The 13,558-nt window shown below is 39.1% G+C and overlaps 1 protein-coding gene across 1 annotated transcript; it reads left to right on the top strand.

Annotated features, from left to right (window-relative positions):
• Positions 1-1,249: 1,249 nt before the first annotated feature.
• On the top strand, positions 1,250-8,181 carry Taf2 (TATA-box binding protein associated factor 2). Its single transcript, XM_065235066.1, has 7 exons — positions 1,250-1,297; positions 1,456-2,505; positions 2,556-3,424; positions 3,491-4,114; positions 6,552-6,944; positions 7,001-7,652; positions 7,915-8,181. The coding sequence occupies exons 1-7, from the start codon at positions 1,250-1,252 to the stop codon at positions 8,152-8,154; spliced, it is 3,876 nt and encodes a 1,291-aa protein (XP_065091138.1). The 3' UTR covers positions 8,155-8,181.
• The last annotated feature ends 5,377 nt before the right edge of the window (positions 8,182-13,558 follow it).

Raw genomic sequence — 13,558 nt, 5'->3', positions numbered from 1 at the left:
AACCATCTTTGGATTGGGGAAAGTTTCCCCTATCCGATGATGCTTCTAATTTGCGTTCGATTGGCGAGAAAAGAATAATGAACGTTTTGTTTATAAAAGTTGATAGTCGATTTTCTCTTTGCATTGCTACAGCTAAGCGAAACAATTTTCTAGAATTTGTTGAATGCAGAGTTGTTACATGTTGTATTGGCTATCATAAGCAACAGCAAACGCACCGAGAAACGTTAATTCTAGCGAGTTATTAACAAAAGAGAAAATTGATCATCACGTTTACGCCCTTATGCATGCTCACTGTCGATATACTTTGATGGTGGTTAAGCTCCAACCGGTATTATCCTTGGATTAAATCCCGATCATGAATGTGTGGCTGCTTTAATGCAGTGAATCAACGCGACTTTAAGCAAATATTTCAGATCATCCAAACAGGGATGGTATTAAAAGTTAATCTGAGTTGGAGCTTACCGCCATGAGTGAGTCCGCAGCAATGAGTACAAAGAGAGGTGAAATATTGTCCAAAGAAGCAACATAAATGCAATTAGTGACGTCACTAATTGTTTGTATTGTATCAATGACATTTATATTAGGTCTGGGCCAACAGGCAGCTTGCTGGTATTAGAAGCAAAAATGTTGTTAACATTGCTGAACATCTGCGAACAGATAGAAATACGTCACTGCCAACAGCTGTTTCGTGTAAAAAGATAAACATCCCTAATAAAAATAACCATAAAAGAGAGCTTAACGACGTGTTCAGGGTATAATCCAAACCATTTGTGCGATAGTTTACCCATCCGGGATACAGTTCATTTATGGTACTTGTTTATTAGGGATTGCAATAAAATACGAACACCACTAAACAATTGCACATTTCACAAACACTAATAACCCCTTTGGCCCAGACCTTATATAAACGTCATTGGTATTGTATACTACAGTGGTTTCACTCACACAACTTAACCGATTGCTTTCCCTCGGTGATCTTTTCATTGGATCCGCAGCAATGACGTTTATATAAGGTCTGGGCCAAAGGGCTTATTGGTGTTAGTGAAATGTGCAAATGGTTAGTGGTGTTCGTATTATATGGCAATGTTTATCTTTTTACACGAAACAGCTGTTGGCAGTGACGTATTTCTATCTGTTCTCAGTATGTCGGCAGTGACGTATATCTATCTGTTAGCAGATGTTCAGCAATGTTTACAACATTTTTGCTTCTAACACCAGCAAGCTGCCTGTTGGCCCAGACCTTATATAAATGTCATTGGATCCGCAGTACCCAGGTTCGGATCGGATACAAAATTTGGTACCGCACATCTATTCAATAACTATCTATAGTTTTAACTCCAGGCGTCATTTTTTGGTGACAACAGTAAACATTTTCTGAGATTTTCTCAGATAATTGTAATTTTTTGGTAGAAATGAGTGTCTAATTTGAGTGAATTTTACCAAAAATGAAAAAAGAAAAAACAGCGGACAACGTGCGACCGTATAAATTATAAGTATCCTTGTTTCCTATACATTTTGACATTTTGTTTTGATTTCGTTGCTTTCTCCTTTACAGCGCATCAGATTCTCAGCTTGACCGGCATTAGCTTTGAGCGGAAGAGCATCATCGGATTCGTGGAGTTGACAATAGTTCCGGTCAAGGAAACGCTAAAGATCATCCGATTGAACTGCCGGCAATGTCGTATATATCGTGTGATATTGAACGACAGCTACGAAGCGACATTTCACTACTTCGACCCGTTCCTGGACATTTGTCAGGGTGAAATTAAGAATAAATCGTTGGAGGTTTTCTCAAAATGTCACCTGGAAGCTGCGAAGAAAACAGACTCGGACCACAATGCGGGGGAGTTGGTGATAGTTGTCCCAGAACAAGCAACTCATTTAATAGGGGAAGGACGGGGCTTGAGGATTGGTATTGAGTTTTCGCTGGAGGATCCATCCGGAGGAGTACATTTCGTTATTCCCGAAGGAGAAGGGACTATAGAAGAACGAGCGGCACATATGTTTACATATGGTCATGAGAACTCTTCGAGGCTTTGGTTCCCTTGTGTGGATAGCTATGCGGAACCATGTACCTGGAAGTTGGAGTTTACGGTCGATAAGAACATGACGGCCGTTTCCTGTGGAGAACTGGTTGAAGTGGTTATGACTCCTGACCTCAGAAGGAAGACGTATCACTACACGGTGTCGGTTCCGGTATCTGCTCCGAATATTGCCCTTGCAGTTGGGCCATTCGAAATCTACGTGGATCCGCATATGCATGAGGTGACACACTTCTGTTTGCCGCAGATGATGCCACTGTTGAAGAATACTGTACGATACATGCATGAAGCATTTGAATTCTACGAGGAAGCTCTAACGCAGCGATATCCGTTTACCTGCTACAAACAAGTGTTTGTGGACGAGATCGATAATGATGGAAATGCGTACGCTACAATGACGATTCTGTCGACACATCTGTTGCATTCGATTGCCATCATTGATCAGACCTTCGTGTCCCGAAAGGTATGGATGGTATATATTTATCCAAAAGCGCATTAAAACTTTTGTTTCAGGTAATGTCGAAAGCAATTGCAGAGCAGTTTTTCGGTTGCTTTATCACGATGCAGAATTGGTCCGATGCGTGGCTGGCCCGTGGAATTGCCGAGTACATGTGTGGACTCTACTCAAAAAAGTGCTTTGGAAACAATGCATATCGGAGCTGGATTCGAGACGAGCTAGCTGAGGTGGTGAAATACGAGGAGAAATTTGGGGGAATCATACTGGATTGTAGTCAAGCTCCGGCTCCACCAGCCGTATCCAGTATCAATCAGTCACCGGCGGCTCCAGCTAAGGCTTACAACGATAATCCATTTTACTTTCCGATAAAAAATTTACACACAATCTCGCCAAAGTACATCGAAATCATGAGAAAGAAAGCTCATTTAGTTATCAGAATGTTGGAGCACAGAATCGGCCAAGAATTGCTCTTACAGGTATTTAACAAACAGTTGGCATTGGCGTCGAATGCAGCTTCAACGAAGATTAGCAGCGGATTGTGGCATCAATTGCATATTTCCACAAACATCTTCACGAAAGCGATCTTTACCGTGACTGGAAAGGATATGGCCGTTTTTATCGATCAATGGGTTCGCACTGGAGGTCATGCAAAATTTACCATGACTTCGGTTTTCAATCGAAAGAGAAATACGATTGAACTGGAAGTTCGTCAGGATGCAGTCAACCAGAAAGGTGTTAAGAAGTATGTCGGTCCCCTGTTGATTCAGTTGCAGGAGTTGGATGGGACGTTTAAACATACGCTGCAAATCGAGAATATTGTTGTTAAAGCGGATATCACTTGTCACTCTAAGAGTAGGAGGAATAAAAAGAAGAAAATCCCGCTCTGCACTGGAGAGGAAGTTGACATGGATCTGTCTCCTATGGAGTAAGTGCACATTTGTGAGCTGTCATTTCTTTGAGATGATCTAAAAACGGTTCTGTTTATTTTCAGCGAATCTCCCGTCCTATGGATACGCCTTGATCCGGAAATGACTCTCCTCAGATCGGTCCACATCGAGCAGCCGGATTTTCAGTGGCAATTTCAGCTGCGTCACGAACGGGACGTTACCGCTCAGTTGGAAGCAATCGCTGCCCTTGAACGGTACGCTTCCCCAGCGACTCGGCTAGCACTTACGGATACCATTGAAAATGAGCAAGTGTTCTTCGAAGTGCGCTGCAAAGCAGCACACTGCTTGACAAAGGTTGCCAATGCCATGGTAACGTCCTGGCAGGGCCCCCCGGCGATGTTGACCATCTTCAAGAAATTTTTCGGATCGTTCAGTGCGCCACATATTATTCGACAGAACAATTTTACCAACTTCCAGCACTACTTTCTGCAGAAAACCATTCCGGTTGCTATGGCAGGTCTAAGAACGGCACATGGCATCTGTCCACCTGAAGTTATCCGATTTCTGTTGGATTTGTTCAAGTATAATGATAACACAAAGAATCACTATTCGGATAATTACTACCGGGCGGCACTGGTGGAGGCGTTAGGGAACTCGATTACTCCGGTTATTTCCGTTGTCCACCAGGGAATGACGCATACATCGGAGAACCTTTCGGCGGACTCAAAGTAAGTATTTGACGCTAAATTTCGTTGCCGAGCTTGCTAAAACTCCTTTTTCAGGCAGACTTCAATCAATATCGATATTCGCATAACAGTCGCATGTTCTATTCAAACTGTTATGCGAATAGCGGTTCTATGCTAGATCTGCACTGTGAGAATTCCATATTTCCTAGTAAATTTTCAGAAGCGTAAGTTTTCTCAGACGTTGGGTTTAAAACGTGACGACTGTGCACTGCTTTGTTATTCGTACTAATAGAATTACATTAGGCATTCGGCCCTTTAACCCCACCCAATTTTAAAATTGGTTAGAGGACAGTTACAACAGTTGAGATGGACACTTGCTAAAAACCTTTTCAGAATTATTCAGAACAGCCTTTTAACAGAAACCAAATAAAGAGGTTTGTTCATGTTAAAACTATGGGACCATGTACTTATTACTTAAGATTTTGCTAGGTATTAACATGTTCTGCGTTATTCATGATTTCGTAAGGTATTTCTAAGAATTAGAAAACTTAAGAAAATGTATTATTGAAATCTTTCGTAATATTTGCATGGTGCTATGCAGTGCTAAATTTATCATAACAAGATTTTTGAGTTGAAACAGCAACGAACTGTGCTGTGGGTTCTTCATTTTAAAAAAGTGTTAAATTTATTATATGATGAAGGTTTCAAGGTCGCGCAAATGCACAGTGGGACCATTCTGGAAAAAGATGGTCAAATGAATTTTTTCGTTTTTCTCGATATTTTAGCGTCTAAGTTTATTCACAGAAAACATACGTCCGACATTAGTCCGAAACTTGTGTAAAGATAAGTGGGAACATCGCCGTTACGTGGCGCTAGCATCTCCTGATTTGCTCTATAAATTGTTGACCAATTTGGCGCTAGTATCAATAAATTTTCTGTTGCCACTTGGGACTACCAGTGCTTAGTGTATAGTGTAAATTGTGCAACGCCTGCGCCATCATGTTGTCAAAGAGGGTTTTTAAGTGGGGAAGCCGCCGTTAGTGGCGCTTAAGTCAAATAGATATCTTTACACAAGTTTTTAGAGAAATTTTGTTCGAGCCTCAATGTCTGTTCTCTGTGCTTAAATACAGTTTTTACTTTTTACATCATAAATCTTAACGAATGGATAAGTGTCTCCACCCAGACAAGTGGTTATTTTTTAACCAAAATGTCATGAAATCAATTTATCGTGTGTTGCATTAAAACAAATGTCGAAACTTTTTTTTTAATAACATTTTGACGACAATACTTTATACAGTATTTCTGGTTTCAACACAGGACTCCTTTTCTTTCTTTCTTTTTATTTAACGTCGGTCTCTGTTCCGCAATCTAGTGCCAATCACCGAAGGGCATCGATTGCCATCCATTGACGGCAATTGAATGTGCAGGAAGGCAGCTTCCACACCTGCGTAGGATATCGCACCCATTCAAACACACATGGGCCGGGACCAACGGCTTTACTTCCCTTCCGAAGTAAGTTGTGACCAGAGATTTTTACGCCTCAGAAAAATCCCACCGACTTCGGCTGGGATTGAACCCAGACCTATTGGGGTGAGAAAGCAGTCACGCTTACCACTACACATCAACGCAGGGCTGCTGCTTTCTAAATTGATGTTATGTCGGGTGGACTGTTCCAAGACTTTTTTGGCAAAATATTCACAGAATTCCACTACCTCGAATGTGAAAAGAACTAGCAGCAATCAAAAGTAGGCAGAATCTCATTCGGAAGTGGTAATGTTGCATAATCGCACAGGATCTTTTCCATCTGCTGCTCTAGTCACAGCGAAATGGAATATTGAAACACGAAAAAATTAAACTTTTTTGATTCTGTGTCAATCTTTGCATCAATATTTTTGTCATCAATATTATTGACAATGTAGGTATTTATGCTTTTACCTATTAACAATATTTTTACAGGATCTCTCCGATATTTCATAATAGTACAGGGAAAAGCTTTCTCATGTGGCATGCAATCGTTGCCTATTGTTTGCCCCGCCTCTTCTGTTGAACTGTATTATTATGTCTGTGAAAGGGATATCTAGGCCTCCAGTTAATAGCTCTTCCGCAAAACATTGTATGCATAATTTCCGATAGCTGCAGCTACAAGCCAAATGTTTCGCTAAGTGATGCGTTGAAAAGCTTCTCTAATAATAACAAATTTGTGCTTTAGCGAGTTTTATGTGTGGAAAGTACCGTAAAACGGGGTGAAGTTGATCACTACCGTTCAATTTTCGTTTCTCAATAATCTTTTATTGTGATATTGTTATGAGATAATTTGTTCAGTATTCCATTAAGTAGTTTTAAATAGTACTTTTGCAATGTTTTCCCTGACGAACAATGCATTCTACCGCTCTACATGTACAATATGTAGATACCTGGATGATTTAGTTTTGGTTTTCGATTGACTTCTAACCGTCTATATTTACATAATGTTTCGCAGATTAGTCCTGGAGGAAGTCACGCGGATACTCAATCTCGAGAAGCATCTCCCGTCGTACAAATATACAGTATCGATCGCGTGCCTCAAAGTAATCCGTAAGCTACAGAAATGTGGCCATCTGCCGACGAATCCGAAAATCTACCGTAGCTATGCCGCTTACGGCCAGTACATCGACGTTCGGGATGCTGCAATGGAATGTCTGGTCGACTTTGTAAAAATTGACGGTCGCTGGGAGGATTTGGAACATTTGATCGATATGTTAGAAACGGATCCAGATCCGATGGCTAGACATAAGTTGGGTCGGTTACTGATCGAAAATTTACCATTCGATAAGGGTAACAAGCATAGGCTGGATCGGGAGGAACTGGCACTAAGGATTTGGAATAATATGAAGTAAGTTGAGTTGGATGAAATTGTAATGGTAATAAATCATTCCTATCTTTTCTTAGTGGTCTTCTTTCGCACGACACACGACTTCGCTGTGATATGGTTGATCTGTACTACACACTGTACAACACACGTGTTCCAAACTGTCTGCCAAACCCAGAACTAGCATCAATCCTGAAACCGCAGAAGTTAGCATCGTCTTTTGCAGCGGTGACCGATCGTGCGCCCGAGATTGACCAACCATCTGAAATCGAACTAAAATCTTTTTCGCATAAACGTCCTCGATCCTCGAGCCCGCTGGATATAAAGCCGCTGGACTTGATCGATATTGGTCCTACGGAGCTGATGATGTCCAAGAGTCGCGAAGGTTCACCTCTTCTAGCCGAGGAAATCCGTGAGGACATCATTTTGGAAACGGTCGATTTGAGCATAAAAACCGAAATTGTAGAAACGGAAAAATCGATTCTCAAGGAAGAAATTATCGATCTAGATGATAACAATTCAGAGACGCACGTTGATGCGCCTCCACCGGAGAAGAAATCAAAAACGGAGTTTTATTCGGATAATTCTATATCGCTGCCGGGAATCACACCTAGCAGTAGTTCAGTGACTGGTCCAACCGGCTTCGAGCCGGGCATGTTCAGTAAATCATCCGAAGCGTTGCCTACAGTTGCGTCCGAGCCGAGCATTGGTAGTAAATCCGATGGAAGCAAGGTAAGATTGTTGATGTTTAAGGTGTTTTCTTGTAGCGTCCTTTTTCTCAAGATTTACGAGGTTTAAATAGGTAAGTCAGTAAATTTCAGACATTGCTTGCTCCTCCACGGTAAGCAACAAGTACTGGTTTCAACTACATGCATTCACAAAAACCTTAATATTTTTACTTGTGCATTGCGAAAAAAGACGCTACAAGGAATCACCCTATGATTGTTTTTTTTTTAAATTCATATTTCTAATAATTTTACTTTCGACATTTCAGAAAAAGAAGAAGAAAGACAAGAAGAAGCACAAACATAAGCATAAGCACAAGCATAACAAGGACAAAGATAAGGATCGGGATCGGGATAAAGACCGTGATAGAGAACGCGAGAAGAGCAAAGAAAAGAAGGATCCAAGCATTATACGGTTGAACAAGGAAGATACCCAGGAAACGCTGAGTTCGGCAGATTCCGGTTCTAGCAGGGATAGTATTCCAACGACATTGGATTTAACATTATAAAATTGTATGGCTAACTTGTTACTATCGACAAAGAAAAAATATATATATATGGATATCTTAAAAGATTGTGTAGTTAGGTTCTTAATTTTTCTGAAATCCTATCAAGCGTCAAAGAGTGGATACCGATGAAAACAAGCTAAATGAACATCCTTGTAGAGTCCACAAATAACCGCCCGAAGGTTATACATGCACTACCACTTCGATTTTTAAATTACACAAATCTCATAAATTAAAGCCTCATTTCACCTGAAATTGCTACTTTATGTATGCTGCAGTGTAGCAAACGTGGAGTTACAGTTTCATTGTGGTACGTGTCCTTGAAGCTGATCTGTGTACACTTGAAGTTTCGAAGTGATTACTAGAATAAGGATCTCACAGCGAAACACTTTAAAGACAAGGTTGAAGGAATCCGCAAATGCCCACTATCATGGTCGATTTTACAAAGCAAATCAGACATAAAAACGGCCATTTATGGATTCTATCAACCTTTTCCAATGAAATAGAACATACATAATCTTTCAGTTTGCTCTCAGCTGTTGTCAAAAAGGACAGAATCAGTTGACAGCTATTTTTACTACGCGCCTTGTGCATTGCCTGCCACTCGATCGTGCTATGGGTACAGGTAGCCTGTACATAATGTATTCCCTGGCTTTAGCATATCCTATGTTTCGCAAAACTCTTCTGTTAAGTTCATGCAAGCCCCAAGGTACAATGGACAGTTCCTTGGAAAATTTGATAACATCAACATCTCTCAGCTGAATTGCGTGGAGCTATAAATATATCCTTCGGCATGTAGATCTCCACAAGTTGAACCGGTACTGAAGTGGGCTACAATGAAAACGTAATTTTTAATAAGGATTTAAGTACCTAGGATTTAAGTACCTGTTACTCATTCGTATGGAGAAAATCGTAGGTCACTCTTAACATGAGTAACCTACGCTTTTAGAAATTTCCCGATACGAATGAGTAAATCTGACTGAGTAAGATTCATTTTCAGTGTACAGGAGGAAAGCTATGTCGCAAATTTCCGCAGAAGCACGAAGGACATGCTGTAATTCACCCAATACCGCATGGAATGAAAGGTTACACCTTTTTGCATCATCCGATGGCAGGGCTGGTAGCGAGTCACTTTTTAGTGACATGGTCACTTTTTTCAAGTCAGTCACTAAAAAGTCTCTAAAAGTCACTTTTTCTTGTAATAAGTCACTATTTTCAACTTTTTTAGCGTGAATTTATTTCAAGATTGATTTTTCTTTGCGTTGTGACTTTTAATCGTCTTTCTCTATACACAGGATGTCTACTAATTTTTCTGGATAAAATTAGCTGAGTTTTCCAAGTAAGTCCAAGATCTAAAAATGTTCAATGTCTTGAAGTTTCGTATTCCATGTAATTGAAAGAAGATATTGAAAATATTCAAAGTGCCAGAATTAAGTAAACAAATAAATGATTTATTTCAAGTTCGTAATTAACTTTTGAAAGATTAGAGATCAATGCAGTCCCATCAACTTTACAACAATTGTAGGAACTTTGGAGAAGTTCTGAGAAATGAAAGGAAATGTCGAGAATTTCAGTGAAGCTCTATAAACAAACTGTAGGAACGTAAGGGAAGTTAACACGCTGAAAATATGGGAAACTTACTGGAAGCTGTAAGAACCTCAAAGCCTTTTATGAAGTTCCTAGAATTTCAGAGAACTTCATAGGTGTCAAGCGAACTTGAAAAATTTAGAAAACTTGGGGGGTATTGTGCAAATTTTTAAGAAGTTCTACGCACCTCAGAAAAGCTAGATAGATTAAAAATCTATAATCGTAAATTTAGATAAATTTAAAATAGTTCCAGGATGTGCTGAAAAACAAATCGAGAACCCTTAAGATGTTCCGCGAATTTCAGGGAGGTACAGACACCTTCAGAGATTTTATGAAACTTCAGAAATATTTCAAAAACTTCACAGAAGTCCAATGAATTTCAGGGAAATTTAAAGGTGTTTACGGGAATTCTATTTATTTCCGAGCAGAACGGAGATTTTCAATAGAACTAAGAGCTTTATAGAAGCTTCGAGAACATCAAGACAGGTCAGAGAATCAAAGGGTAGTGCATAAAATTTCAAGGAAATATTAGAAACCTCAAAGAAGTTTCGAGAAACTCAGTGAATTTCAGAAAACTTCAGCAAAGCTCCGAGAGAATTCCTGGAAAGTCAACATCCGGAAAACGTGAGAGTATTTTAAGGGGGTTATATCGTGGAGATTACAAGAACTTGAAAAATGCGAAAATTGAGCTAAATTGATTAGAGAACATCAACGAAGAACTTTTAGCAAGCAGCGATATCTTTAAGAAATTTCAGATAACTAAATATAAATATTTTTAGATAGTATCTTATCTTATCTTTCTTTATTAAAGAGACTTTCAGCCATCGGCTGGTTCATCTCTGAATTTTAGATAGTTTAATGATATTCAGCGAAGTTCCGTGGAATTATAGGGTATTCCAAGAATTCTATGATTGATCTTAAAATGTCAGAAGCGTCAGAGAATTATGAATATATATCAGAAAACAGACAGACAATTAATAATTGATTTCAGTAAAGTTGCGGACTCTTAAAAATACTGAGCAGTCTAGAGAACTTTAAAGAAATTCAGTAATCGTTTAGGCACCAGGAAAGTCTAGACTATTGAAGAAGTTTTAAATTAGTGTCGATAATTTAAGGGAAGTTTTATGAACTTCAGAAAAATCTGGAGAACTTCAGTGAAAATCATAGTCATAGAATTATATTAATTATTTCGTTCTAATTCCATGAAAATTGCGGGAGCACAAAAGTTCCATAAATTCTCGAAAAACTTCGGAGACTTCACAGAAGGACAGTGGTATTCAGAAACAAAAAAAAATATTTATTTTTTAAGTTTATTTCTTACTGAAGATTGATCCACTGTGAATCTTTAAAGTTCAAAGTGTGAATGAAAGTAACGAGAAAAATTAAATGGTTGTATTTTAAAATTCATTATTTTCTTTAAAATATCCTTAGTAAGACATTTTTTAAATACTTTGAGACTTCCAGGTATTTCAAAGAAACAAAAAAATTCCTGAGGATTCCCGGTTTTCCAGTTTTTTGAAGTTAGTAGACACCGTGACTAATACCGTGGGTTTGGTTATAAGCTTTCTATTGAATCTTTTGCTTTAAAGATTCATAAGTGTTTATGAGATAATTATTGAATAGGTCTAAAACATCAAACATTTATTTGATGCACCTTCTCTTAGGTCACTTTTTAGTCACTATTTTTACAACTATAAGTCACTATTTGGTCACTCATTTATTCAACATGGTCACTAAAATCACTATTTCTGACAGCAGTGATCGCTACCAGCCCTGCGATGGTTACAGGTTACAGAGGTACCAGAACGAAAACTCAAACCAATGACTGTTCCCATACTGATCCACGGTGCATCAAAGATTATCCAGACAATTTTATTTATAAACCACACGTCGTTTCGGAACTGACGCTGATGGTCAATACCAAGGTCGATACCTTAGTAGAGGATCTAGTCAAAGATCCCTGATCTCCGTTATGCTTAAATGGACGGATGGTTCCAAGAAAGTTCTGAAAACACACGGTAGATGTGGGAATACCCTCGGGAATACCAGCTTCAAAATTAAGGACGAGGTTGATAAAATCAAAAAATGGCCGTTTTCACAGCACGGATGAATTTAAGTTTACAGAACGAGAGAATATACTGGGTTCCTGTAAGTCTTATTACCTTAGAGGTAACTCTAAGACAAGTAGGTCCCGAAGAAACGTGCTCAACTTTTTGGCTCAGCTCTGGTACTATCTTCGGTCCCAAGCTAGTCGAATCACCCCTCGAAACATAGGAAAATCCAATAACCCCTCATTTTATCTGTCAAACTTTCATAGCGAATCAAAACAAACATTGTGTGGTACTAGAATTTTGACTGGAATGGGGTACGTTAAACGATTTGCTTGGGACCAATAGGCTAGTCAAGTAGTGAGCCAATTTAAAATCGTTAGTTTCGTATTGATTGTTGTTATTACTGTGTTCGGTATCAAACTTTTTAAAAGCCGATAGCCTTGCAATTAATTAGCTTTGCTGGGCTTAGCCCGCAAAAAAGTACCGAACGTCGAGTATGCCATTAAGTGTGGTAGGTATATCTCGATATAATGTAACTGTCACTTTTGACTTCCATCGTCGATATCTCACAAATCTTGATTGAGCTGGAATTAGAGCGTAACAGCTTTTGTAAACAATGACTTCTCTCGATGATTTCTCGAAACTCAAGGCCCGCCCAAGCACACCAACATAACCAACGGGAAGGGGAAGTCTTCCCCTACCCGATGCTGATGTTGATTTGAGTGGGCAAGCCTTGGCTTTCTAGAAATCATCGAGAGAAGTCATTGTTTACAAAAGCTGTCACGCCCTAATTTCAGCTCTATCAAGAAATAACAATTCAATCATACAAATTGGCATTACGAATAGATGGAAAATTGTCACATATCTCCGATGGTGTTATTACTTTGCATTGGCGCAACTATGGGGGGAGGGGGCTAAAACCAAGAAGGTGGCGCCCCTATCTCTACTACACTGATACAAAATCCATCGGCAAAAATACTATATTGCTGGTTTAAATTAAATACCCTCACCAATAGATTTTTGCAGAAAACAATTTCATTTAATGTTACTGTTATTTCTGTCAAAATAACTATGCATTTTGAGCAAGCATAGTAGTTTTGCCAGAGTCATAGTAAATTTGCTTATATTCATAGTAAACTTTACTGAAGTCAAAGTAGATTGAACGGTAATAATCGTGGTTATATTGAAAATAAGTGTTTTCTGCAAAATAGTATTCCTAACTATGGTCCTTGTTTCAGTGTAATAACAAGTGTACACAATAAGATTTTGTTTCCGTGTTCGGTAAATTTTACCGAAATGAGAACAGCTGAACGTTCGGTAAAACTTTAACCTTCATTTTAAAGGCTATTGAATTTAACAGCAAGCCTCTAAGCTTTAAAATGAGGGTTCATAAAAAAGAAAATACCCTATTGGCGGGTGTTTCCAACGAAAATCAAAGCAGTTGTTGGAAATAAGAGGGAAATTCCGAAAAGTTCTCTGCCAAAGCGCATATAAACAGAGAGTATAAGCAGAGTAGCTACTTCTCTCTTCGAATCAATGTTTTTCATTCTCTCGTGTTTTACTCTCTTTATTTCCCTAGCCTTTTAGTGGAACAGTGTGCTCCTGCTGCACGAGCGTTTCCCATTTTCTTCGCCCCTTTCCTTTACACGCGTTGGAATCGGGATGGGATACATATTGCTGGGCGATGGGCGTATGGGCAGTACTCGATTGAACATCCTTCCGGTAGGACCTCTCTCGACTATTGATCTACGTAAATACTATGATTTTTG

Source organism: Ochlerotatus camptorhynchus, unplaced genomic scaffold (assembly GCF_037179485.1).
Source record: "Ochlerotatus camptorhynchus isolate MF236.1 unplaced genomic scaffold, CSIRO-AGI_Acam_v1.1 ptg000457l, whole genome shotgun sequence".
In the NCBI taxonomy this organism is placed as follows: Eukaryota; Metazoa; Arthropoda; class Insecta; order Diptera; family Culicidae; genus Ochlerotatus; species Ochlerotatus camptorhynchus.
Note: the sequence above shows the minus strand (reverse complement) of the source record. Positions and strands in the feature narration are given on the sequence as shown.

What these genes read in the sequence shown, in the direction of transcription:
- Taf2 (XM_065235066.1), top strand. Translation starts at nt 1,250, where the DNA reads ATGTCATTGGATCCGCAGTACCCAGGTTCGGATCGGATACAAAATTTG. An exon ending in ATGGATCTGTCTCCTATGGA is followed by an intron (nt 3,425 to 3,490) that starts GTAAGTGCACAT and finishes GTTTATTTTCAG; the next exon opens with CGAATCTCCCGTCCTATGGA. An exon ending in GTAAATCCGATGGAAGCAAG is followed by an intron (nt 7,653 to 7,914) that starts GTAAGATTGTTG and finishes TCGACATTTCAG; the next exon opens with AAAAAGAAGAAGAAAGACAA.